Genomic DNA, 27,893 nt, shown 5'->3' on the forward strand with positions numbered 1-27,893 from the left:
TCGCGTGCGAAAGATTAAATCGTACTGGATAAACTTTCACACAGCGTCATGCACTGGTGCACTAGACCGTCAACGTACTGTCGGGTATTCTCCATTGACTGAAGGGGACCATATATATCTCATAGTTGGTGTGCACTTGTCAGCACGATTGCGCCAGGGTTGGATCGTTGCGACAACCTTGCAAGATCTTACGTCATCTTATCAGTTCGTACTGCAGGGGACCATAAAAAAAAGGATACCCAACTTTGAAGAGTCATTGTTACCAACTCGTTAAGCGCAGCACTATGATTAAAGTAAGGTTTACATAAAGTACAACTAATATTTGTTCCGTTGATACCATACTGGGACTCACATTCTCCCGTTCACTTATCACAGAGTTGGTAATAATGGTTGTCCATTTTCTCGGCCACTCTGTACAAGTGCCATGCGCGCGGGCAAAGTACAAGCGGCCACATGTCATGCAATCTTCAACAGTGACCCAGTTCAGAAGATCTGTAAATATGTACTTATATCGGCCGTGTTAACTCTGTGAGAGATGGCTATCAGGTGAAACGGTGGTCAAGAGTAAAGACGTGAATTTGCGACCATTTTTGTACATACATAAAAGAAGGAAACAACGCAAAGATTTGACAGTCCTGTATGTCAGACACCCGCTGTGTAAAAGTGCGACAGGGCTTTAAGACAAAAAATGTCATTATTCAACTAGTACCACGTGCTTCTTGCCTTGCATGATATATTTATTTTCATTTTATTCTCTATATTTCCCATTGATTAGAGGCAGAGACAATTCCCTACAGGACTTTTGACTGACAAGCGCGTCTGATCACGTGCACCATGAAACTGGCAGTGTTTGGGGCCACTGGCCGTACAGGTATGTTAGATAAAGACTATTGATACATACATAATATGTACGTCCAATAAGTGACTGTCCAGACTGCGGATATGACTAGTTTTTGAAACCCCAATGTTGATGTTTTATCTACAAACAATGTATTCTTTTGGATCTGAAATATTAAATATACATTGTAAGATAGAAAAGAATGTTCAATGCTCCATAGCTAAATAGTTTGCCCCAAAGAAATTTATAAAGAAAGAAAGATACGTTGTCTTTGAAACTGCCATTTTTAGTGCTTTTGCAATGTTGTTCTGCAGGTGTTGAGGTTGTACAACAGGCCCTTGCGCTGGGTCATGATGTCACTGCTCTGGTCAGGAACCCAGACAAGATGAAAGATCTGGTCCCCGATAAGGACTTCAAGGTGTGCTTTCGGCTCATTTATGCACATTTCTTCAAATTAGACAAGCGTATAACATGCATTTAGCACATGCTTAGTACATCTCAGTGTTGGAACTAGTACTTGTCAAGTTCAAGTTAAATTGCAGAAGAGCAGATGGAACGTTTGCTTTCAGTTGAAATCAGCTGGGTGTCAAGTCCTAGCCTTGTATTGTCATCATTTTACAACGTACTCAATGGACTATTTTGTATTGTTGATTGTGTAACAGAAGTGATGCATTTTTTTCAACACAGCTTTCATGGATGTTGGTTATTGTCCTAGCCTATCATCGTATTGTATCGCTTATCATGCCACTGTTTGTATGTATCATGTGTGCTTATGGTAAACAACTGGTATAAACATTTTAGATAACGGTTGTTGAAGTTTGCTGTTGTATGAGAATCTAATCAGCATTCTATAGTTGATCATTATTTGGCAGCTGGTGCCTTGCTAAAGTCACAGACTCTTTTATTCTTTTTATCATGATCCACAGATTGAGAAGATCGACTTCTCCTCTCCTGAGTCGATAGAACCACATCTACAAGACAAGGATGCTGTCCTATCCTGCCTGGGAAGTATGTAGATATGTACCTTGAAAAAGCGACAATAGTGTAGTCTAGTTTAGTTTAGTTTAGTTTACCGAGCAGTGGTTGATGGCAAACCGAAAGAAATAAGAGGGGAGGGTCAGACATCTTCCTTGTGTCCATGTTTCTTACAACACAGTTTTTTGCCTTCTGTAGGTAAGCTCGCTCCATGGTCAACAGTCACCTTGTTCACCGACTCCATGAAGGTGATTGTTTCCGCCATGAGGAAGAACAGCATCAGGCGGCTGGTCTTTGTGTCGTCCTGGTACCTCACTGGTACATGTTTTTTCTTCTTATTGTAATTTTTGTCAGCAATTGATATTTTCATGCAATGCAGCACGTAGTTCTTGACATGTAGATTGGTAACGAAATGGTTGTATGTTATAGCAACAAATACGGTCCATCCCGTAACATTCTTATCTTTGTCATTGTTTCAGATGACCCGAAAGACCCACCGCCTTTTCTGACGCGCTGGGTTTTCAAGCCTTTGTTTACAGGACGAATCTTTCAAAATTTAGCAGAGACGGAGCAGTACCTTCAGGGGTGTGATGACATCGACTTTACTGCTGTTAGGGCCCCGCGTCTTTTACCAGGACCAGTAACTGGTATGATTCAGTTGCTTGATAATCTTATTGATCGCCAAAAGTATACTGTGATCTAAGCAGCAGTGTTCCCGTTCCAGGTCTATCTATATGCATGCAACGAACTCCACCCTTTTGGGTGGGGCTGGGGATGAGATAGTGGTGGTTGGAAGGGGGATTGACTTCAGGCACCGAGGAAATGAACAGGGTCTAGTATCTCAAACCATGCGTCACCATTGAAAAGACAACCTTGATTTTGTTGTATTGCCTAGACATGGAGTTCCGAACTGAGGAAGGTGAGCAGGTACATGACAGGGAGGGGATGCGACCGGGGATATGCCGTGCGGATGTGGCCAGGTCAGTTCTTTTCCAAACAGTTCCGATTCCTTTATCCTACTTTATAGTTTTTCAAGTAATATCTATACTTTGGTGGTGTGTACGATTGATGATTAATGATACAACGAAAATAGTTTTGTTCTCATTAACTCTACCACTCCAGGTTCATGCTGTCAACCATCTCGTCAGAGGAATGGGTGAAGAAGTGTGTGGCTGTCATCGCTGTTCCTAAGAAATAGCGGAGTGTCCAATCTGACCCTCATCTGGTCAGGTTATTTCAAGTTGCCTGTCCAAGATGTGCCAAGCCTAGGGATGGACCAGGAAAGACTGTGGGTATAGGGAAAATGAATTTTGCATTGGAGAACCAAACATATTGTAAAACCATTTCTTCCCAACCCCCATGATCTTTACTGATCCATTCCTTACTCAAGCTAAATTGAATATGGACTTCCAACGCACAAGTACTGAACTTTAACGCACAGTATGGACATGCCTTGGGTAAAGGTTTTGTTTCAATGGCTGAATGGCATGTTGAATTCAAAATCACACCTTGGTAATAGTAATTTATTTTGAAACGCTTTACTTTAACATGGAATATTGAATTCTAATGAACATTGAATAGAAAATGTAAATGTGATGCTTCTGTATGGAATATTGACTTTTTACATACATTTGCAGTAATGAGAGGGATGTTTCCAAGAACATCATTCAATCGACTAGAACCTGATAAAAATATCAGTGAAGGACACACACAGGAACACCAAGATATTAAGTGTTGTTATATATTCCATCGTTTAATATCTCATAAACCTCCATCGGACAGGATCAAACATCAGCCAAACTAGCCATGGTCAAAGCTTGGTTCACCTGGGGAAATTCACCTCTGCAATAAAAAATAAAACTAATAACTAAACGAGTTAGATACATAAACGTTTCAATTAATAGATATAATTTTGTCATAGCTTTGCTATTTTGTTGTTGTTGATTATAGTATGCAATACACTCTGTTAAAACTGCATTTGCTGAAGAATATTTACAACTGAATCTCATAATCTATATAGGTATATATGTATTGTCTTTTTTACTTTTTGGGCATTATGCTGAAGCTATGCAACCATATATGAACTTTGTGCTTTGTTTTACAACGTAAATCCTTCATTGCCCCAGATTTTGAGTAAAACAGATCTTACGACGCTGCAAATGATATTGCAGAAAACACCTGTTATTACCTGCATAATTAGGTGCTGTACTGGTAGGAGAACTTGAATCCCGAGTCCACTGTATGGGCGTCCGTCTTGAAGCGGACCTTGAGTCCGTTAGCGGAGGTGACTGGGTCTGGACCCTTATCACCACACCACCGGCCTACGGGGAGAGGGGACAGTTAAAAAAGATTAAATGTTGAACAAGTCAATAAAACGCTTGTGCGCATACAACTCAGATAGAAGTGACACATGTAACGTTAGAATCGTACCTAAAACTGGTGATTTAGATTCATGTCTAAGGCGTTAAAGATTTGCAGAGCAGTCCTTTTTCTTTGAAAAATATAGGATGAATTAAAATACGGGACAAAGCTAATCTGATAGTAAATATATGACCAAAAGCATGCCGATTTCCGCCCCAACACTCAAGAGACGGTGTTTAGTTTGAAGCTGTTCCAAATCTTTTCAAATCATTCAGTAGTCTGGTGAACTTCCGTGGACTAACCGAGTCGATTCGGGCCGTCGAAGATCTCCACGAAATCGTAGATGCAGCCTGTGTACTGCCCCAGCTCGTGTTCCTCCACGTGCTCCAGTATGAACTCGGTGAAGGTGACGGTGACGCCGGTCGTCCCATCACGGGGAGGCAGGGTCCATGTACAGTCCACGTTGTTGTCATAGTGTGCCGGGAAGCTTGGGGGGGGGGGGGGGAGGAAGGTTAGCATACTGAATGAAGACCTTTATTGTACATTCGTGCCCCCAGGGGCTAGATACAGGTCGTTTAACATAAACCTAACTAACATGTAAGTGACATAAACAGTGAAATATATGGTACATGGTTTAAACATACATGGTAGACGAAAGTGATAAGCTAAGCTAATCCAGTAGAGTTAACTTCTTCTCGATTCTTTGTAACGTTACATACTAGTATCTGGGTAATAAAAGTACGGAACGCGCAAAGCAACACGGAGGCACACGTACGCTTGGCACCGTGTGTCATCTTTGAGTCAATAGTTGGAGGCATCTCGTTTATTCTGGTAGATTTAGCAGGTGACGTGGTCTTGTTGTCAGTGGTTGAATCTTGATATGTCTGATGACTTCTCATGCCTTCTATTATGACATGTGTGTCATTTATGTAATTTCGCTATCACTCCTTTCTCGGCCATCATTCTAACGTCTAAAGTCTTTTTATGTGGCCTGATGTGGGACATTTGTTAAGTGCAATCTAAAAGTTGTGTTTTGCTGTCCCTAACTGCTATCACTGTCGCTCTACACACATCTATGGAGAGGAGAGGAACGTTAAAAATCCCGGACAAAACTACCCCTCTCAGAAGCCTCTGCTTGGAGAATATTCTCCTGTTACAAGAGTTTCAGTTTAAGAAGAGTGCCACCTACCCAGATGACGCGACCTCTCCGCTGTTCCCTGTCACTTCTCCGCCGCACGCCTGTGTCCCGGGCGCGCCGCCCAACACGCTGTAGTCGAAGTAGAACCCGCGACTGTTGATGCTGGCGTCCGTCACAAAGTGGACAGTTATGTCTGTATGGGAGCTGACGTTTGCAGGGGTGTCCGTACCACAGCGCTGCCCTGAGGAGGTAAACAAGAATGAGTTCATCAGATTCATGGACGGAAACTTTTTGTACTGAAAAAGACAAGACAAAAATGCATCTTCAAATTTAAATGAAAACTTTTCTAAAGTTACGTCTAAAGTATTCACGTACATGTATTGTAGCCAGCAGCCACGTAAGTTATGGAATTTACCTCCAGTGACGTCAAGCACAGAAAGTTCATGAAATGTACTTGTAACGTTACTGGTAGAAATTTCTTTTCTTATAAATATGAAAAGAGAACAGCGTACCGGTGTCTGTACCGTCCAAGGCAGTGACTTGGACATAGTCAAACGGACAGGTGGTGAACAGGCTGCCGCTGGCCTCCAGGTTGAAGTCGCCGAAGCTGATGGTGGCATGGCCTCCGCGCGGCTGGAGCAGCCATTTGCAGTCCTGGTTGTCGGGGTAACCGACAGGGTAGTTGGGCGACTCCACTCGTCCTTGGCGGTCCGTCAGGGCACCGCCGCACCCACCTGAACAACGGCGGGAGAAGGAAATACGAGCGCAAAATGTGGATTGAAGCTTAATTCGCATTTGTAATGTATTTCCAAATACCATGTAGAAAGACGACTAACGGCCAATGATATAGCAGCGACACTATCCAACATACCACTCTCGCAGTACACCCAGTTGTCTTCAAACAGCGGCGTCATGGAGCACCAGGCGAAGCCGTCGTTGTCATCCGTGGTGCACGAGTCGTACGTCTTGTTGGCGTACTCGAACGGGAAGACGCAGTCCCCTGGGGAGGAGATTAGTCAGGACGTCAAGGGACGAGACTTCCAATTATCAAACACATTTACCTACTGGTCAACTAACTAACTAACTAACTCACTTACTTGATTTCTTAAAAAAATGTTGTCCATTTCCTCTTTATTTTGAGAAAATCTAATGATCTCCCATCCGTGTGGCGGTTGTACTATACCACAGTGGAATCCGTCCCGAGATGTCAAATCTCAAGTTTTGTACCCCGGTCTTTTCGGCGACATGAATACTCTATATGGCAGGTTTGATTTGGAGACATAGCGACTAGCGTTACTACTGGTACATCATGTTCAGCTACGGAGGAGCCCGGTGTGAGGATAGATTTATGTACGCCTAAAGCCTCCCTCTCACTGGACCCGCGGCACGCCACCCGTTACAAGTACCGTTTACAGTTATAAGTGGTTAACGGTGACCACCGTTAGCCAGTTATAACTGGGCCAGGAGACGTCTCCTGGCTCTTGAGAGACATTGGTTACCAGTAGGCTCTGGACGGGAGGTGGCTCTCCGGGCATGGAACGACACCACAGATACAGGACTGTAGGACTGAAAGCTCGCGAGATCTGCATGGTGCGTGAGTGCACGAGAGCAGTACAGAACGGTGAATTTTTAGGTCCGCATCGGGACGCCCGGATCCATATATCGTCGTTGGTCGTCCAGCAGCAAAACTCTGCCTGTTCCATGGTGAGGTGAGCAACTTTGGTTCATTTATACCGATTATTTTTGTATTGAATAGGCACAGATCCTCGTTAAATAATCTGCCGCACTAGCTCGGGCAAAGCCCGATGTGAAAGGGGAGGGGGGCGATAAGACATCACCGCGAGTAAAAATGTAACGTTACATTATATATTTTTGATACATATGTCACCAAGAGTTAAATATCTAGAGAGACAGGTGACTCGTAACCGAACCAAGCATAGCCCAGCATCAAGAGACCACGTCTCGTGATATACTAGTAATAGACGTGAAGCAAGGACAACAACAACAATGGCACTGCTGCTGTTACTGGCATTTATTCATTGGCCACGTTCATTCAAATCATACTCCATTCATTACTAGAACATTTCAGAATGATATTTTCGGAATACACCGGATTACACATAAAGAGTTTGAAGTCTATTGAAATACAGTATGCTTTGATTACAGGTTATATTTCAGCATGATCACTATTTAGACAATGAGGTAGTTAACTGTCCCTATAGCACCAAGCTGAAACTAGCCCTCGATTCGGCCTTCGATTCACAGCCTTCGATTCAGCCCTCGATTGGATTTTGCCGCCGATTCAGCCTTCGATTACAGGGAATAGACAGAACATAGCAACCAATTTAGTTACCGATTCGAAAAACCTAGAATCTATGCCAGCTCTCTTACAACAAATACAAAAGGCAACACAATGATCAACTTAGTTCCAAATCACTCAACAAGGAGATATTTACTTGCAAATAATGTCGGAAAGGACATAATATCAAGAATTCGGCATAAAATGATAGTGACAACTGACAAGAGACACTAGTCCTCGATTCGGCCGTCGATTGGATTTTGTTCAACGGATTACAGCGCTATCTGCCGTTTTTCTAAATGTGACCCGGAACTTGAAAGGGTGATTGGGACGAATTGCTAGCTACATGTATATAACGTTGTTATATAACTTATACATTACATGATTTTTATTTCATTAAAATACAAATTAAATGTATAATGACGTTATATACATGTAGCTACATGTAGCTGTAGGGACAGTTAACCACCTCATTGTCTAGATAGTGATCATAACAAATTTGATAAGTCAGGTGAATGGCTACATTTTATACTGGTATAGGCCATTAGCCATGGCGACTAACTTCACTTTAGGAAGCTGCGTTTACTATTTCTAAGACATGTCCCTGTGGCACAACCGGTAACGCAACCTGCTGCTTTTCCATTGATCCTTTGGGCTGGGGTTCAATCCCAGGGTCGAATTCAGCTGGGACATGTTGTAAGGGATTGCATCCATTAATTCCGATATGGTGATGAAAACTCAGAAAAGCCGGCGTCCCTGTGTATGAGGGAGCTTTGGGCGTAAGCCTCAAACGTGAAACCTCTGCACGTAAAAGAACCCAACACAGAAGAGTAGGGGTGACCTGGTGCTTGTTCATGCCCTTGCGAAGCTGCATTGCATTATCAATACCACTAGCTACTTGAAAAAGCATCATACTTCCATGTCACCTCAATTGAGGATGACTGCTTCACCTTTTTAAAGTATAAAATGTAATATTAAACACAGTTTCCTTTGTTGTCATGGTTACCACATATCTATTACATAATATGTATATCCTCCTTCTTTAGTAGAGTCTACCAGACAACTATGGACAATATGGAACATGGAGATTCAAGGGAACTGCGGGCAATAGATAGGGTGATTTAAGGAGGTTCAATATACTAGTATATCATAACTTGGATGGAAATATTCACTCAGTTGCCTTCGTTCACCTGACACTCATCATCTTATTATACAATGTACGTAACTAAGATAGATTGGGATCTGCTATAAGTTATTTCTGTAAAACAGGACAGGACATGTACAGTATGAATCTCCAAACTTACCAAGTAGTACCTGGGACTGGGAGATACATGTGCTAGTACGAGACTGTTAGTAAGTTGGTCAAAATACCGTAAATGCAGAAATGTTCGCGGTGGTTTGATGTTCATGGTTTTTGCGGTGAACTTTCAGCACAACTTAAAACCACCGCAAAACTTTTTGCCCACATATGACTGTAGCGCTATTGTTGCAACTGCAAACACTCAATTTTCTCTCTACAGCTATAAGCAAATTATGAATAAACTAAAAGATTACAAGAACATCGCTGACACCTGTGTTCCCACCAGATATTTTGTTTCATGTTTGGGAATCAAAAGGCATTCAATTTCAAATTACGATAAAGCCTGTTGAATTTCGTCCCTCAAATTCAAGAAGTCATTTTCAGATGATAGGTCATAAAAACCTGTCATACGACACTCCTGTTTAAGCCCGTCCATGTTCACATTGGTCCCAAGAAGAGGTCCATAACTTTTGAATGAATTTTTGGGCAGCCTTGGATGTGTTGTACAAGATTCAGCCACATGTACATGTATTGTCATCAAGTCCATGGTCTGATCTCTCATAGCCACACTGGAAATCCTATGACATTTGTATCAAACAGTCAAAACCAACGTTACCAGTGACCTAGGTTTTTGCGGTTACCTCTTTATCGCAAACTTAAAATCATTCTCAACCACCCCCAAGCGAAAAGTGGACTGTCCCAGGATAATGCTTTCCTTATTACCAGTAAGTTATTCCCACTGCAAATTTCAAGCCATTTAGCTTTCCTAGCATGGTACCTGGGTATTTAACAGGCACCAAAAATACCAAAAATCACCTCCATTTAAGAAGTGGACTACTCCACGGTGGAGTACCCAGGTACCCTGCTAGGAAAGCTAAATGGCTTGAAATTTGCAGTGGGAATAACCAGATAAGGTGCAAATGATCGTGGAGTCTCCACGATCATTTGCACCTTATCTGGTGCAAAGACCTTACACCTGAGTCCTCACCAAATTTACTTGGCTTACATAGGAATTAGGATGTCACGGAAGACAATTGCAAAAAGCATCATTTTGGGCAAAACTGCCCCCAAAATGATTAATAATGATGTTGTAACCACCTCCATGCAAGAAGTGTCTATTCTGGAAAAAGCTCCTCCTATCTCTCCTTACAGCAACTAGCTCTTCCTCGCCGAATTTCATTCCATTTGGCTTTCATAGCAGTACACGAGTAAAAACAAACTTGGGGCAAAATCATTTTTATCCACCCCCATGCAAGTTGTGGGAACTTCCTGGGTCATGCTTATTTCACCACAAACAGTTCAATACCCTATAGCAACAGAATCATAGTCTCATATGGCCATGGCTAGGCCAAGGCAAGCATTCCTGACCATGCCCCTATAGCTAGCCTCTCTGTTGAGTGGTGTTGTACATTGTGCCCTATCTTTAAAACACTTCTGCAAACAGCCCACTCGACCTCTCCAAACTATATCTCACTACAGTCCACTTACGGTACATGTTACTAGTTTGTGTCAGTAATACTGTAAATTTAGAAATGTTTGTGGGCAGGTGGTTTTGTGTTCATCAGGTTTTCATGGCATTACTGTTTCACTGCAAACATTTTTGTCCAACACTGTGGCGTAGGGGTGGATACCAGTTCGCTGGACCTGATTCAGACCTTTATAACATCCAAGAACCAAGTCCAAAAACCTGAAAGCCAAAAACCTGAGTCCAAAAAAAAATTGAATAAAGTACAAATATATTTTTCTATTTTGTTTGATGAAAAGGGTTTTGAGTCTCCCCTCTGACAAAAAAGGCATTTAAAATAGGTGCAACATTCAGATATCAAACACGTTGGTTTATCTTGAAAGTCTTCTCACCAAGAAACGTTTATAGTTGTGCATGTCATGATCAGTATTAATTCTCTATGCTTGATATTGGTCTGATAAAACAAAACATCAACTGGACAGGATCAGGTCCAGGTTCAGGTCCCTGGACCTAAACTTGGACTTGGACCTTATTAAGCCAAACCTATACTCAGTATCCACCCCTACTGTGGCGGTATCATCATCGATCAGGTATGTGATTACAGTATAGCACTGCTGCAAACTTAAAACCACCGCAAACACTCCATTTTCCCCTTAGTGCAAAATTAAAACCATGCAAATTTAAATGCATTTACAGTAACTAGACCACCTCCTAGCTAGTGGTGAGAAGTAAACCAGTTATTATTGCCTGAGGTACATGTAGGTCGCACAAGGATATGCATTGGCGGGTGAGAAAAACTGGGTTGGCAGGAAAACCTTTCCAGTCCGGACAGCAGAAAAAACTGTCCAGGCTGAAAAGAGGATCTGCATGGGGGTTCCTGGCAACACTTAGAGCTAAATTCAGCAGGTTTAGTTTAACAGTAAATTCAAGAGGATCGACAATGCTTAACCGTGAATTGATTCACATTCCTATAGAATTGGCAGCGCAGCATCATGAATGGCCCAAGGGTGCAACCATTTTGTAGGGGGGTCTGAGGGCATACTCTCCCAGAAAATCATAACCCTCTGAGGTGGGGTGCATACGTAGCATTCATGACATTCAAGGGTGCAGCCAACCAATGTAGGGGGGATCTGACATGCTCTCCTATAAAATCCTAACCCTCTCAAGTGCAATTCCTTACATTTTGAGACCCAAAATTTGCATGTTTACTGTGTCGAAGCCAAAATAAGCAGATGTCCTGTTGTAACTTTTCTTAGGGCAATATTGTCTTTCGACTACGCCTTGCGATTAAAATCTCAGTAATGCTGAAAGAAGAATTCAGGATAACAAATACACACACATGTAGCAGGCTATGTATACGTAGAATTAATGGCAAAGCCGACTGGCTACAATTAACAGTAGAATAAAAATAGTAGACTTTATAATAATTGTCGATACAGATTTTCATTTTTAGGCGTAGTCAGTATCTCTAATTCTATGCAGGACAAGACACCTCCTCCCCCATGCAGACCTTCTCTTCAGAATGGACAGGGCTTTTTTTCTGTCCGGACTGGACAGGATTTTCCACCAACACGAGAAACATTTTTGTTGTTGTTGAAGAAAGCAGAAGAACTATCGAGAAGGGGATGTGGTGTGCTGTATACATGTACATTGGTTACCTTCACATGTATGATCTCCTTGATGTTGAATTTAGTCAAGGGGCTTATGTTTTCACAGTTAGTCTAATCTTGATTGATTTTATGATGCATTAGAAAAAGTGCATCACTTTATTATTGGATAATCATATGAAGTGTAACCTGCTACAAAAAAACGTTATTCTTCCTCCTAAGTCTGATCTTATTAGGTCGCCTGCTTGACCTGGTATTTAATGAATAATTCACATCCATACATACTGATTATAGTGATAGTATCTTTTAAAAGTCGGCAAATATTGTCAGAAAGCTATAAACTTAACCTAAACATGATCCAGTCCCACAGTAGTAAGTCCATGATGCAATTGGCCTTCTGACCCACAAAGCACAGCACTGTTTCATCCTGAAGTCAGGAAAACATTATTAAGTTAATTGCTTCTGGCTCTAAGAACTCAAATCAGTGTTGTTCTATATCTGACTTCAAAATTTCAAACAAGTAATTCATCAAATAAAGTACAATAAAAGGTTATATTCCTTTTTCTGATACAGTCAAACCTGCCTCTTCAACCCGACCACCTGGCCATGGCGACCGTTTTTTCTTGGTCCCAAAAATTTGCCCCATAGGCACAAGCATTAAGCGCCCTGCCCAAGGCGACCACCTGTCCAACGCGACTGCCACGAATTGGGACCGCACAGAGCACAATCCCTGGCCATGGCGACCGCATTTTTCCAGCGTGTGGTGACATCGAATTTCGCTGTCGGATTTCACAGAAATGTTTGACGGACAAAAATATATGAATAGCATTGATTTCTTCATGAAGTGTTTTAATAAAACGTTCCCATTATAAACATTGTAAATACAAAGGATTGTTGTATCCAATTTTTAGTGCACCACCCACTGTTTCAAGCCCTATATAGCCATAGGCAGTATAGTGGAATACTAGTAGCTTCTCCTGTATCCATCATCACATGATGAGAACTCTAACAGAATGCTATTCCCTTTTTATACAAATGTAGTTAGAATTGTAGGAATGTGTGCGTGTGTGTGTGTGTGTGTGAGTTTGTGTGTGTGTGTGTGTGTGTGAGTTTTTGTGTGTGTGTGTGTGTGTGTGTGTGTGTGTGTGTGTGTGTGCGCGTGCTGACATATTTAGATCAGAGTTTCTGATGAGTGAGGAGTCCTAGGGACATGTGTCAAAAACTTAATTTATGACTGCTTAGACTACACTCTGTAGTGTATTAGGTATTTATTGTTGTCACCAGACATTATATACTTATCCTATGTATTTTTGTACATACTATAAGCACTATAGCCTCCGGTGCAGACTGCTCCCGGCTGTTTTCTTTTTCAAGTTACAGTTTTTATACTATTACATTTTTTTTCTGAAAAAAATGTAATAGTATAAAAACTGTAACTTGAGAAAAAGAAAGAGAAAAAGAAAACAGCCGGGAGGAGTCTGCACCGGAGGCTAAGCACTAGAAAAAAGACAATGCATTGTCTTTATTAACCCAACCTTTTTTTTCTCGTTGTTTCTATAGGGGCTGACAATATTCAACCCAGACAGAGCATCAATGCCCTGTCCTCATGAGATGACAGTGAGAGAGAAGCTGACAATGCAACAATGGATTACCTGCATCTGCATGGAGGAGTCATGTATCAACACCAACCCAAGTCCTAGTTTTTTTAGAATGCATTGAGTCTGTAAAAGCTAGTAAAAGTTTACACATGTATGAATCCTTCCTGCAATTTCAATTCCCATTGCACTGTAGACATGTATGTAATTATTACAATGGCAATGACTCTGATCCGCATGCTTTGAAAATCACACCTCAATCCAAAAAACCTCATTAGATTAAAAATGTAGTAGAAAATGCCCCCGGTTTGCATGTCTCTTATATGTAACTAATACATATACTGTCAGTAAGTCTAATTGACCACGTCTTTGACAGTTGTTTGTGCCCATGCATGTATTTCTATATGCAATAATACAGTATATAACCAATTTGAATTGCATTGAATTGTTGTTTTCCTCTTTAGTCTTTGTTTGACTGTTATCATAACACATATTGTTATATTCCAAAGTCAATCCATACATGGAGGGTGACCCAGGAAAAAGCATGTCAGTGGCACCTCAGGCATGACTGATTAAACGGAAGCCACGCTCTCTGTTGTTTTCTATATTCTGTCAAATATTCCATTGAACAGCTTCAGAATGTAAGGTAGCTGCAGGGGAGTTAGGATAAATTGTGTGTTTTAGATGCTCTGTTGAACATGTATAGGTATCTGAGCAGTTCCTGATTAATTGATTTCAAGCTGTGTGCATTTTGTGATCTATTCACCTCTAACTGATGTGGTCATTGCCAATGTCAGATGTATATGCTGAGACCTAATGCAGTCTGCCTAATGTGAGTCTTGCCTTGCAATACCGACTCATATGTATTTATTTTTACTGAAACAAGTACATGATGAGGGTAACAAGATGTTGATATGATCTGGATAATCTAGATTTCTTAATCTTTCCATATCAGTTTATTACAAAGTGTTATGCATGAGTCTAAGTTACCCTTGTTATGCACATGTACATAAATCAAAAAGTCCAAACACAAACACTTTTGTATGTAAAAAGTTGTTGATATGGGATTCAATTTTTGTTGCTTTATTCTATATCTACTGCAGTGAAGTCAGCATAAAATAAACTGTGGTCTTCGAACATAACACGTGCTTCTGGAGTTCAAGTCAATAAAGCCATCAGGATTTTAGAGACGATTCAGGTGTTTTTATCTTTTCATGTAATCTATAGTTATCTACAATACTCAAAACAAAGCCACAATATGCATATATATATATATATATATATTGAAGTTGTAATGTTTTTGGATAAGTCATACTTAAAGGAGTCCTAAACTCTAGAAGGGAGTGTTATTTTCCACTAGATTATGTATCAATGAATACATAATCAGCCGACTTTGTACAGAATTCAGACCCTACCCATGGATTCCCTATACGTATTCCCACTTCCTTCATGGTGAATATTTTAGTATAAATTAGGGGGACTAAGCACAATCAGAAGGCCAGTTGTTAATAAGATATAAAGGAACATATAACAAGACATTTCTTAGCCCCCCTGAGATTCTTTTGTCACGCCATGAATGTACATTGTATCAAGAAAGGTCATAAAAAGAATGGCAGAGGAAGTGGAAAAAATCTAGCTTCTGGCCATGGTTATGGATCAAAAGGAGAGGAAAAGCCTGGGGGAAGAAGGAGACAGCATAAGTGTAACAACGAAGAGAAAAATGATAAAAAAATCAGAGTCTCATGCTGGGGACGGCCTACCCGCAGGAAGTGAGCAGCAGTGAAGCAGGGTGGAGACGTCCTCCCTGTCATCCCCTCATCCTAAGGGCGTACCAGGGTACGAGGGGGATATAACCTCCTTGGAGGGACGAAACGTGAACGGGCCTCTGGCTGAAGATCACAGCTGACTCCTTAGTGCTGAAAAGTACGTCAAGTGGCACGAGCTACCTGGCAGGTGAGAATCAAATCACCCTGTACTTCCAGTGAAAAGAAAACAGAGGATCATCTGGGGAATTTAGTAGAATACTGAATGCTTTTTTACTTCGAAAAATTATCATCTATTGGTATCATCTATCTGGAATTTAGGACTCCTTTAATCTTTTGACATTGTACAGAGCTTGAAAGCGTTGCTTGTTGTATCTCGCCTATAGAACAAAAATGATTTCTTTCAAATTCGGCTGGCATATTTCTATATGCTCATGCTAATTTTGTACCTGAGATCATATTTCGTTAATGAAATTCTTAAAACATATTTCATGTAAGCGTCCAGAAAGTGATACAACATGAAAGGTTGTTTTGCAGACTCCCATGGAAAATTATGTCTATGCACTACAAGTACTGTACATTGAAATCTATAGTTCTGGACTGAAAAGATGAATCGTCGGTTGTTTGTAAATATATGCAGTCAAACGCACTTAAAAGGATATTGGACGAATGATATATCGAAAGACATTTTTTTACTATTGTTTTACTTTTTTGGGAAGGTTATCTGACGAATGAAAGGTTTTTAACTCGGCAGAAGACGACAAAAACACTTTCCGTCGGGTTCATTTTTGCAGTTCTTACGTTTGTCGCTAGGATGAAATAAATCAGTTTGTTTGGCCAATATCTTCAAGCAGAAAAACGGAACAACAAAACTACTGACAGCACAGATAGATCAGCATATCAACTTACTTTTGTGAAAGTTTCATGGAAAAATATTATTTCTTTCTTGTTTTATAAAGGAAAACGCACTTCGGCGAGTTGCGGTAGAAAATCAAGCTAGAAAGTCCGCCCGGAAGATAGCAGGTGGCACGCGGCCTAGCTTTGCGCGAGACTGGAACATCTAGCTAGGATTTAATATCTCACTTAGAATACAACGGATTTCTTTCAAATTTGGATGACGTATTCATGAAAGCTTACTTAGGCATTGTATGGATTCCAAAGCGATGAGTACAATTGGTTATGGAGTAATAAACAGTTGAAATTTTGACCATAGATCATATATTCCTGTCACAAATGCCAAATAAAACTTCGCATTTCTCCTGAAGAATTGAGTGCAAACACTCAGCAAGGTAGTGCTAATACCATCGAAATGTCCTTGACAGAGTTATATGGATAATATGTCTATTGCATGATGTAAATCCCTAACGCTACATCATTTTTCCAATATGCCGCACTTTTTAGAGTGGGAATTTTGACCGTGCCCCAAAATGATAGATTCATGGCCTATATCTTCAAGCAGAAAAGCGGAACAACAAAACTACTGACAGCACAGATAGATCAGCATATCAACTTACTTTTGTGAAAGTTTCATGGAAAAATATTATTTCTTTCTTGTTTTATAAAGGAAAACGCACTTCGGCGAATTGCGGTAGAAAATCAAGCTAGAAAGTCCGCCCGGAAGATAGCAGGTGGCACGCGGCCTAGCTTTGCGCGAGACTGGAACATCTAGGATTTAATATCTCACTTAGAATACAACGGATTTCTTTCAAATTTGGATGACGTATTCATGAAAGCTTACTTAGGCATTGTATGGATTCCCAACGGATGACCACAGTTGGTTATGTAGTAACTAGCAGTTAAATTTCCGATAAAAAATCATACATTTCTAGCAGAAATAACAAATAAAACACATTTCTCCTGTAGGATTTCATGTATCTCGCCTTGAACAAAATCTACGTTCAGGGCGGCCCCTACCTCCTGTTTATTTCATTAAAATGTACATTTCTGTGACCGGTATGTCTGGACAGACTCAATGACACCTTTATTGGGCGAATTCGTTAACGTCTTCGAAATTCACAAAAATCTAATTTTTCATTCAGGGGGGCCCCCCTAGAGTTTATTTCATTAAAATGTACATTTCTGTGACCGGTATGTCTGGACAGACTCAATGACACCTTTATTGGGCGAATTCGTTAACGTCTTCGAAATTCACAAAAATCTAATTTTTCATTCAGGGGGGCCCCCCTAGAGTTAATTCTATCAAACTGTACATTTCTGTGACCGGTATGTCTGGACAGACTCAATGACACCTTTATTGGGCGAATTCGTTAACGTCTTCGAAATTCACAAAAATCTAATTTTTCATTCAGGGGGGCCCCCCTAGAGTTTATTTCATTAAACTGTACATTTCTGTGACCGGTATGTCTGGACAGACTCAATGACACCTTTATTGGGCGAATTCGTTAACGTCTTCGAAATTCACAAAAATCTAATTTTTCATTCAGGGGGGCCCCCCTAGAGTTAATTTTATCAAAATGTACATTTCTGTGACCGGTATGTCTGGACAGACTCAATGACACCTTTATTGGGCGAATTCGTTAACGTCTTCGAAATTCACAAAAATCTAATTTTTCATTCAGGGGGGCCCCCCTAGAGTTTATTTCATTAAACTGTACATTTCTGTGACCGGTATGTCTGGACAGACTCAATGACACCTTTATTGGGCGAATTCGTTAACGTCTTCGAAATTCACAAAAATCTAATTTTCCATTCAGGGGGGCCCCCCTAGAGTTTATTTTATCAAAATGTACATTTCTGTGACCGGTATGTCTGGACAGACTCAATGACACCTTTATTGGGCGAATTCGTTAACGTCTTCGAAATTCACAAAAATCTAATTTTTCATTCAGGGGGGCCCCCCTAGAGTTTATTTCATTAAACTGTACATTTCTGTGACCGGTATGTCTGGACAGACTCAATGACACCTTTATTGGGCAAATTCGTTGACGTCTTCGAAATTCACAAAAATCTAATTTTTCATTCAGGGGGGCCCCCCTAGAGTTAATTCTATCAAACTGTACATTTCTGTGACCGGTATGTCTGGACAGACTCAATGACACCTTTATTGGGCAAATTCGTTAACGTCTTCGAAATTCACAAAAATCTAATTTTTCATTCAGGGGGGCCCCCCTAGAGTTTATTTTATTAAAATGTACATTTCTGTGACCGGCATGTCTGGACAGACTCAATGACGCCTTTTTGGGGCAGATTCGTTAACGTCTTCGAAACTCACAAAAATCTAATTTTCATTCAGGGCCCCCCTATAGAGTGTATTTCATTGAGATGTACATTTTTGAGATCGGCATGTCTGGACAGACTCAATGACATCTTTGTTGGGTAGCATAGTTGATATATAAAACTATGTACAATGCACACACAAGACATTAGAAAAGACGATGGAAACAACATAGCAAATGGGTGCAGCTTTAATGAGAAATGCATTGTGGTATATGTAACATAATATATCATGGAGATACATTCTTGGAAGAAGAGTACCTAAAGTATATGTATTTGATGTAGTACCAGCAGAATTGTACATGGTCTCCAGACTCCAGAGCCATGCAAACATTACTTGTGCCCTCACATGGTCTCTGTATCAAAGAGAGGGGGTATATTCTACCAGTGCTGCATGGAGCCCTACCTAGTGCCTCAGTAGCATGGTATATTTCCTGGTCATGTGTCCTATATGCTGTAGGAGGCACACCAACATTACATATTCTTCTGCACAGTAGTAAGAGAAAATAAAGATAAAGCCTGTGCTTACCCATTTACACAACTGGTGTGCTATATCTAAACCGGTATAGTACATGTACATTACCGATGCTCTTAGAGCCATACCAGCATTACCTGTTAGGTGTTGTTGAGTCCCAAGAGCCACACCAATATAATCTGGAAGTTGCCATACCTGTTCCCCAGATCTAAGAACCATGCAAATCTTACCTGGGATACATCAGCCAGGCTATAGACATGATAGAACCTAGAGTCAAACAAATAGTAAAAAGCTGTCCTTGACAGTAACTGTTAACTAGCCATTTAATAGAAAAATCATGTTAGATTCACACTCATAACTCAAATATCTATTCACATGACCTTAAATTCTACATGTAAAAACTAAAATGTTTTAAAAGTTTAAGACTACTGGTAGCATTTTTGGCTATATTGTCAGAACCAAGTAATAGAAGTACCCAACCTTCTGGGACATTTTTATATAAAATGTCACACTATATGTATATGTCTATTATCAAAGTGTATAGGACCATTTGAACTAGAATGTCATAAATGGGTAGGGTTGTAACGAAAATCAACAAATATTTGACCATCTGTTGTGCATGTTGTTACTTTCAAAACAAGTATCCAATATGGGTCCAGACCAGCTATTAAAGCTCAGTTTTACAGCTTATATACTTCTCTATTCACAGAGTGTATGTATACATGTGGGGAAGTGTTTGTCCATTGAAAGTTCTTGGAGGAGGTGACATTTTCTTTAAAAAGATGCCAGAATTAAACGTTGCCCATCGGGAGGCAATATACATTAGCTATATGTCACAGTAGAGAGTGCAATCCTGGACAATCGGCGACTGTCCTAGGACAGATTGGGATCGGAGTCTGTCCTAGAACCTACGATTATACTACCAGCAGTAAAGATAGCGATCACAATCTGTCCTGGGACAAACAGTGATTCTACTTGGAGAAATTCTGAAAACCATTAGATCAAAATGCTTTGGAAAATATAATTAATCATTGCACAACATTTCAATCAGTTTTAGCACACTACCTACAATCACAATTACTATTTTAGGTGAATAAGTTCATATTTCATAACGGATAAATTCCATGTATGTTTTCTGAAAGAAATTTCTCATCAAGTTATAACAAGGTTAATAATCGGTGAAAGATATCAATTGGATGGTGATCAAATAAAGCAAATTTTGAGGTCTCAAGATGTTACTCAGTGTCTCACCTTTTCAGTACATTTTACTAGTCATTTGCCAAATCTATTCTCCACACAAATATAGACTATTCCAAAATCATCCCATTGCAAAAATGGACTATTCCCAATCACAACATGTGCAAACTTCAAGGGGTATGTACAGGGGGGATAGACTCCGATGATCGCCCGATTCTGTGATTTTTGTGCTAAGATAGACCATCTCCATATTTTGCAAAGTTGGTATTAATATCCCCCCTACCTTCAGTGTAGTTGGTAATAAGTGATACATGTAGTATATGCAGTTTTTTTTAGCAAAGCTAAATAAAATCATGGTTGAAAGAATACTGCTGTTTCCTTTATCTTAGCACTTTTTGAGTTTGAATTAGAGTTTGTCCTAGGGCAGATTTACCGGTAGAATTGCTGATTGTCCTAGTACAGATCCCGATTGCAATCTGTCCTTGGTAGGATCACCGATTGTCCTGAATCGCAATGTCTACTCCTACAAATGTGGTTTTTGTAGAGTATCTCTACAGGGGCTGGCTGTAGATTCTGGCCAGCTGGATATGATATTGACCCCATACATAGAGATCTGCTTGGAGGTAATCTACAATATAGCATGGGGTGTCCTTTAACCTATGTACAGCCTAATACACAGATGTATGGGTGTCCTGGTTAAGAAGCAAGAATAGCACCCAGGCTAACAGCAGTATGCTGTCCACCAGTTTCTGTAGAATATATACTCCACTACTGTATATAGTGGTGCGATGACCTAATGGTAGAGTGTTCACCTTGCACACAGTAGGTGTTGAGTACAATCACCGGCCGTAACATACTGCTTTTTCAGCTTAGCACTCAGCAACTGGGTATGGAAGTTAAACACACAACATCACTAACAGCGGACTAGTCCCCGCTGCAGAGACTTGCACAAAGTTGTGTGGCCCAAGGACTGCGAATCGGAGAGGCGTGGGAGGACTGTAACTTTAACTAACTGTAAAGCTTGAATTCAATGGGGGAGGGGGGCAGTTATAGCCGACAATAGCTGCCTGTAAGTAACTACATACATACTACAATTGTTGCAGTTGGAATCACAGGCTGTAGCTAATTGCCCTTCTGAGAACAAGGTCAACATTTCAAGTTGACCAGCAATTGAGCCGCAAATATCATCTTGCAACATAATGATTATAATGTTAACTAGTGGTACATGTACTTCCGTAACCGACGGCACAATTGTCTTCATAGGGGCCTACAATCCACCTCACCTCCCAGCCTAGCTGTGGAGATTGTTTTCAGCCTGTAGCATTGTGCACACGACCTCTGTTATAGAGCAGCTACTCTGAAGACAATGGATATTCAACAGGGGCACTGGACAAAAATCCAGTGAAGTGTTCTGTATGCAGAAATATTACCGTTGGTTTTATGCTCGTGGTTTTTGCAGTGGCTGCTTCACTGCGAACATTTCTGTCTTCTGCTGACCTACCCCTTGTCTTAGTGGTACATGTATGTACTAGTATTATACATTGTAGATGTTTTTGAGGCACCAGTTAACAAGGCACAAATAGAACACAGACCCGATCTTCGAACATTGAATACAGATTTATTAAGAATATCAAGCCAAGTCAAAGGCTTAATTTACAGTAATATTCCTTGACAGCTTTTTCGTGTGCAATGATCACACAAGCACTGCCAAAAGCAACTGTCTATCTGTAGCATCCTTGTCTTGTTATGGTTTCCGACTGGCTGTCTTTAAAGGCGCCAATACTAGTGTTTTAGTGTTACTTTACAGTATCTGTATGCGACTGCATACATGTATACTGAGTAGCGCCATTGCGAAATCAAAACCGCCGCTAACACTCCATTTTCTACCTACCACAAAAATCAAATCACCGCAAACTTAAGTCCATTTACAGTAGTATTTCTGATCTGTCTGTGATTCTACATGTGGCGTCTAGTTGCAGCAGTTGTCCTTTTGATGTACTTCTCAGGCCTCTTGGTATATCCCTTTTCCATGAAGCTGCAAGATAGAACAAATATAACTTGTAAGTTAAAACTAGATAGCAGTAGATACATAAATCAAATTGCAAGGTACTGGTCTAGGACAACAGGCGTGAATACATGTACATGTACAAATACATTGTTAAATAAATGTACTGGAATAGCAAACAGACAAATGAATGAAGGAGACTCTGCACATAAACTTCCCATGATCAGAAATGATCCCCAAATTATGCTGTTGCAATGCACTTCGAATGAACCTCCAAAATCTTGAGTATCATGAGTAAAACATCAGGGCAGGCCCCCAGGGACACGAATGGGTCCAATATTTTCAAAATTGGAAAGAATTCAAGAATGCAGTCAGAAGCTCTAGCATGTAATTAATGCTCTAGCATGTAAACTGATCATGTACATATATAAGTTAGTACTAGTACTACGGGTTTACGGAAAAGGCAGTGCAGTCTACCACTCCATCTTTTCTGGCACTTAGAGTTAGATGTACTGTATACAAGTGTACCATGAGTAGTGCATTTACACATGGAATGCTTTAAAACTATTTGAGTGCACCCACATTAAAAATTAGTGCACAGCGATATGGGGAGCATAAAGTGTGTGTGCATCCAGTACTAAGTATTTCGAGCCCTGGTGTGTGTGTGTGTGTCAGTGTATGTGTGTGTGTTTGTACAATGTATATAGCTGACAGGCAGTACTAGTACAGCCTACTACCTACCTACCTACCTAGTCCCTTGACCTCCGGGTCGTTGGGGGGACAAGGTAGCAGTGAAGATGGAGATCTGTCTAGTATAGCCACAGGGAAGAATACAATTTATGAGCTATTCCAAGATCAGGGTATGCCAATAGCTTGCTGCGTCATTATAGCATTCTTACATCACATCTGTAACAACTAACATTCTGTTGATATTTACTATGGTGAATGTGAACAGGGCAACAGTTTATCTATAACTTAGTACAAGCATAAGGTGTTGTCTGTACCCCCGGCCCCCATGCATGGAGGCCCCATTGATGGCAATAGCTACATATCATATACATTTTCATTCAAAGCAAGGTTATAGGCAGCCTATACTGCAATTCGTTTCTTTTACTTTTACTGTAACTTTATGTTCACTATTTCAACGATTATCACTCAATGTACAGTGAACTTATCATCACCGTGAAAAAAACTTGTTGTAATCATTTATGATTCCTTCACACATCCTCTCTGTAAAACACTTGCCACGTGCACCACCGTGAAGTTAAAGTTAAAGTTAAAGTGAAAATGTCTATTTTCCTTACCCTGAAAGATTCTGCTACCATGAAGTTGATTGAATATAAAGTGAATTAATATTATAGTAACTTCCTTGTTCAAAGCAAATTCATCCACATTTGAATGTACAGTACATCATGAAAGTGCTGCCCCTTCCTTGAGATTCTTAAAAGAGAAGCTTTTTTAATCATTAATTATCACCATTCTCAAGTTCAGCAACATACATCAATAGGTGATTGATTGAATTTTATCACAAACCTGTCAAAAGTGTCATAAGGCTGAATAACTTTCTTGTTTCGTATCTGAGATGGTCTCCACCGGAGACCATAGTTGTTGCTTTTACTTCCAATTTCCTATTGAGGCCTTCCTAACGTAGCTATAGGCTGTAACTTGAAATTGCCAAAAGATTCCTTGCCAAATACTACTGCAACATTCGCAGAAAAAGGCAGGCTAGCCTGCCAGGCCAGGCTACCCTGCCAGACTACCGGTACCCTTTCTGGACCTTAACGCTCTGCATGGGAATTTTCCGAATAGTAGAATTTTCAAAAGGAAAACCTGGGTCAATAGCATCCCCAGCTGAGGGTGAATTGGACGAAAGGCAACAGCGTATGATATTGCTGTTTGGTGGGGGGGGGGGGGGATGTGGTGCTGAAGGAAAAGCCAATAGTGAATACTGAGTCAATTGAAACAAATTCGAATACAATACTCTACTCTACACTACTCTACTCTAATCAGTGAACACTTTCAAAAACAGACTTGGTAAACACATGCTCATCCCAGTAGTCTACAAATACAAAGCACTAGACTGCCCTCACAAGCCTGGAATCATGATCCAGTAAAGGGATGAGCGGCCTAAATTGGAATATGACCTTCCTACCTGGCCGAAAGGATCTACTCTACTGTACTCTACAATAGAATATACCGGTCAACAAATATCAAGATTGAAGGGGAGGACCTTTGTTTACCAAAACATCAAATTCAAAACATGCATATGGGTTTGTATATTTCTCTGTGGGTTAGCATGTGTGAATGTGTTTGCACAATGTAAACATAGTGTTATTTGTGCTGTTATTTGCTTTCATTGCTCTCTCATCCCATTTTTCTGCATTTATAAATATATAAAATTGATAAGCCCATTCACGGTTCCAACTACACATGTGCAGTGTCAAAGGTGAAGACCCCTGGCTTGTAAACAGTCCTCCTCTCCACATTGTCTAGATTTGCATAACAACGCCCAGAGGGTTTTGTTTACGTCTCAGGGGACTTCACCTTTGACATTGCACATGTGTAGTCGCAACCATGAATGGGCTTATTGACACATTTTTCCTCTAGGAAATTCCATTACAGGCCAAGCCCCTATGCATACCCCTGGGGGCCCAGAAAGGGTAACATACTAAGCCTGGTAGGGTAGCCAGCCTGGCCAGCCTTTTCCGCGAACCCATGTGTCGATTCGACTAGTCTTCTTTACGTACTCCAGTTAGAATATTACAAACCATACCTTTTGTGTTTTGATACATGTATGATCTGGATGAACGTGGCCAAATTATGAATGAGGCCAGTAACAACAGCAGTGGGCTAAAAAGACCCCCCTCCCTCTTCACACGCACCGGGCATGGTTCGAGCTAGTTAATAGTTGCAGATTATTTAACGAGGATCTGTGCCTATTCAATACAAAAATAATCGGTACATTGTATAAATGAACCAAAGTTGCTCACCTCACCAGGCCATGGAACAGGCAGAGTTTTGCTGCTGGACGACCAACGACGATATATGGATCCGGGCGTCCCCCGATGCGGACCTAAAAATTCACCGTTCTGTACTGCTCTCGTGCACTCACGCACCATGCAGATCTCACGAGCTTTCAGTCCTACAGTCCTGTATCTGTGGTGTCGTTCCATGCCCGGAGAGCCACCTCCCGTCCAGAGCCTACTGGTAACCAATGTCTCTCAAGAGCCAGGAGACGTCTCCTGGCCCAGTTATAACTGGCTAACGGTGGTCACCGTTAACCACTTATAACTGTAAACGGTACTTGTAACGGGTGGGCACGCTGGCAGCGTCGCTGCGTCCTAAACTGGATTTGTTTATAATGGGAATATCTCCTTGACTTCAAAATGGGAATATCATTCAAAACGTACAAGTATGGCCAAAAAGACAACAAAACACACAAAGCTTGAAAATATTGCTTTTTTGTCGATGAAATTCGTTGAGTGCTTTGTCAATTCGACCGGCCGCAGCGACGCCGCCAGCGTGCCGCGGGTCCAGTGAGAGGGGGGGACTTACCTTCCGTACACCAGGCCCAGTCGCCGTCAAACACTTGGTCCAGCGAGCACCAGGGGTCGCTGCTGTCTGCCATGGTGCAGGTGGTGTGGGTCACACCGTTGTACTCAAACGGAAAGTGGCATCCGGCTTTCGGAATAAACAGTGAGCAAAATTAAACAAACAGTTTTCTATCCAAACTGACATGTTTGATATATCCAAAAACATAATGTCCTTGATTTATCAAAATCAATAACCGCATTATGATCAAAGGTAATGGTAGATGTCGATGTCAGTCAGTAATATATCTCCTGTAATAGTGGACGTTGCAAATAAGAAACCTTCAAATTAATGTCGACGAGACTACTTCGGTCTTTTAAGTTAAATCCGTGAGCTGGCAACAAAGTCAGTTTTCTGTGTTTGTTGACGAAACGCAACACAAACCTGGTTTGTCAACTTCTGCGTCCACGCTAAGCACGGCTGAAACAAACAAACAAAAGATGATAAATCAACTCCGGTAAACAGATAAGGTGACTATTGCATGAAAATTAGAACTTTATAGACTTCGCTAATCTGCAGTACCGAGACTGACCTGCGCCGTCGCTGCAGTACACGTGGTCTGACCCGTACTGCGGTGAGATGGAACACCAGGGGCGGTCGTCGTCATACATGGTGCAGGTCGTGAACGTCATCCCGTGGTACGTGAACGGGAACGTACAGTAGCCTGACGAAACAACTTGTAAACTTAACATACGTGCTGGTGAGGTTGATGGGAAATTAATACGTGACAGTGGTCTGGTAGAACATTTTTCACTGCCTTACAGTGTATTTTCTGCAGCAATGAAACATTCTTTAACCTGGCGTTTTTGATGGGGTAAGGTAAAGACTGAAGTTGATGCATATGCATTCTTGACAGAAAAATGTACCTCGACAAAGACCGTCTGAAAATTCCTCTTCTGCTAAGGATGTAAGACAAAGTCAAAACAGCTTGAAATTTTTCTTAAGTCTCCCTGATTTTAACAGCCATTGATACTCACGTTCGTCGCAGTCGACGTAGTTTCCGATGTACACGGCGTCTGTTGAGCACCACGCAACATCCGAGTCAACAGAGGTGCAGCTGTTGAAGGTGCCGCCATGATAGGTGAACGGGAAGACGCAACTTTGCCCTGAGGAAATAAGCGCCAAACGCAGGTATCAATCGCATGAATCTCAGTACGACTCCTCTAAATTTGTGTGAAGTCTCGTGTTTACGGCTCCCCGTTTGAGACGGGAGCGTATGACTCATATGGTAAGGTTTAGAAGTTATCACGTCGGCCGCTGTACACTGCACTAGTGCGTCTCAGCGTCTGTAGGTCTAGAGTCTTTCACTGAGAGCTAGCGAAGGAATCATAAGTACTCCCCCAACTTCCCAAGTATGCAAAAATTATAAAAGCTGGGGGTCAACTTCAGGCCATGAACCTCCATGTACATTTCAAGATGTGACTTACGTCAAGACACGACTTTCGTGGTGGGCTTACGATTGCATTGCTAAGCATATTTTTCATTGTTTTTCCAACTGTTTCCAAATTTAACCCACCATCGCTTCCCTTGCGCATTTGCTACCCCGGAGACAACAAAACAATGATAAATGAAATATAAAAGGATTGTCGTGGCAGCTATGTCTCTCTCTTCGCAAAGTTGAAAAATGCAAATCACATATGTTACGAAACACGGCAGTCAACAGCAAACATTCAGTTAATGAAAACATTTCACAAAGATATATAAGACTATTAAGAGTCAGTTCTTAGAAAAGATGGAAACCTTTCGTGTCTTGTTGTGGGATTCCTTAACTGAAACACCCAAGTGTCCTAGTCCCAACCAGCATTTTTCCCCGTAGGACACCCTTAACCTAAGCTGCCTGCTGTACTAGTCAGACGACAAGCGAAATAAGTAACGTGGTACCACAGAATCCACCAATGTCACACACCTTGAGCCGCTGCCACAGTGGCAAACACGGCGAGAAGTGTCCGGAACACCATGGTGCTAACTTTGCAGGTCTCTTCCGTCCAGCCAGCCGCAGGAGCGAAGATGCAGCTCGAACCGCTGGGCACAATATATATAGCTAATCATG

General features: G+C 41.1%; 2 protein-coding genes and 2 long non-coding RNA genes across 5 annotated transcripts; 2 read left to right on the forward strand and 2 right to left on the reverse strand.

Moving 5' to 3' along the window:
* The first annotated feature begins 834 nt into the window (after positions 1–834).
* Positions 835–3,804, forward strand: LOC136429391 (flavin reductase (NADPH)-like). Its single transcript, XM_066419224.1, has 7 exons — positions 835–871; positions 1,129–1,256; positions 1,765–1,846; positions 2,012–2,131; positions 2,293–2,460; positions 2,709–2,793; positions 2,936–3,804. Exons 1-7 carry the CDS (start codon positions 835–837, stop codon positions 3,009–3,011), a joined length of 696 nt encoding a protein of 231 aa, XP_066275321.1. The 3' UTR covers positions 3,012–3,804.
* On the reverse strand, positions 3,546–27,883 carry LOC136430330 (CUB domain-containing protein 2-like). Of its 2 annotated transcripts, XM_066420836.1 has the most exons (11): positions 27,750–27,883; positions 26,821–26,949; positions 26,376–26,507; positions 26,228–26,263; positions 25,808–25,933; positions 6,184–6,312; positions 5,825–6,046; positions 5,364–5,553; positions 4,477–4,661; positions 4,002–4,134; positions 3,546–3,655 (listed from the first exon to the last, which is right to left on the reverse strand). In XM_066420836.1, the coding sequence occupies exons 1-10, from the start codon at positions 27,799–27,801 to the stop codon at positions 4,010–4,012; spliced, it is 1,326 nt and encodes a 441-aa protein (XP_066276933.1). In that variant the 5' UTR covers positions 27,802–27,883; the 3' UTR covers positions 3,546–3,655; positions 4,002–4,009. The 2 variants fall into 2 exon arrangements, with proteins under 2 accessions (XP_066276933.1, XP_066276934.1); XM_066420837.1 differs by lacking the exon at positions 6,184–6,312.
* Positions 6,707–14,764, forward strand: LOC136430320 (uncharacterized). The gene is made up of 2 exons (XR_010754886.1): positions 6,707–7,021; positions 13,544–14,764. It is a non-coding gene; the product is annotated as an uncharacterized lncRNA (long non-coding RNA).
* On the reverse strand, positions 21,846–25,031 carry LOC136430321 (uncharacterized). The gene is made up of 2 exons (XR_010754887.1): positions 23,002–25,031; positions 21,846–22,282 (listed from the first exon to the last, which is right to left on the reverse strand). It is a non-coding gene; the product is annotated as an uncharacterized lncRNA (long non-coding RNA).
* Positions 27,884–27,893: the final 10 nt, after the last annotated feature.

The sequence above is a fragment of the Branchiostoma lanceolatum genome, chromosome 3 (assembly GCF_035083965.1).
Source record: "Branchiostoma lanceolatum isolate klBraLanc5 chromosome 3, klBraLanc5.hap2, whole genome shotgun sequence".
Taxonomy (NCBI): domain Eukaryota; kingdom Metazoa; phylum Chordata; class Leptocardii; order Amphioxiformes; family Branchiostomatidae; genus Branchiostoma; species Branchiostoma lanceolatum.

Coding starts and splice junctions, on each gene's coding strand:
- LOC136429391 (XM_066419224.1), top strand. CDS start 835: ATGAAACTGGCAGTGTTTGGGGCCACTGGCCGTACAG. Junction 2,132..2,292: donor GTCGTCCTGGTACCTCACTG/GTACATGTTTTT, acceptor TCATTGTTTCAG/ATGACCCGAAAGACCCACCG. Junction 2,461..2,708: donor TTTACCAGGACCAGTAACTG/GTATGATTCAGT, acceptor TGTATTGCCTAG/ACATGGAGTTCCGAACTGAG.
- LOC136430330 (XM_066420836.1), bottom strand. CDS start 27,801: ATGGTGTTCCGGACACTTCTCGCCGTGTTTGCCACTGTGGCAGCGGCT. Junction 26,264..26,375: donor GTACTGCAGCGACGGCGCAG/GTCAGTCTCGGT, acceptor TGTTTGTTTCAG/CCGTGCTTAGCGTGGACGCA. Junction 6,313..25,807: donor CTGGGCCTGGTGTACGGAAG/GTAAGTCCCCCC, acceptor TCTCCTCCCCAG/GGGACTGCGTCTTCCCGTTC.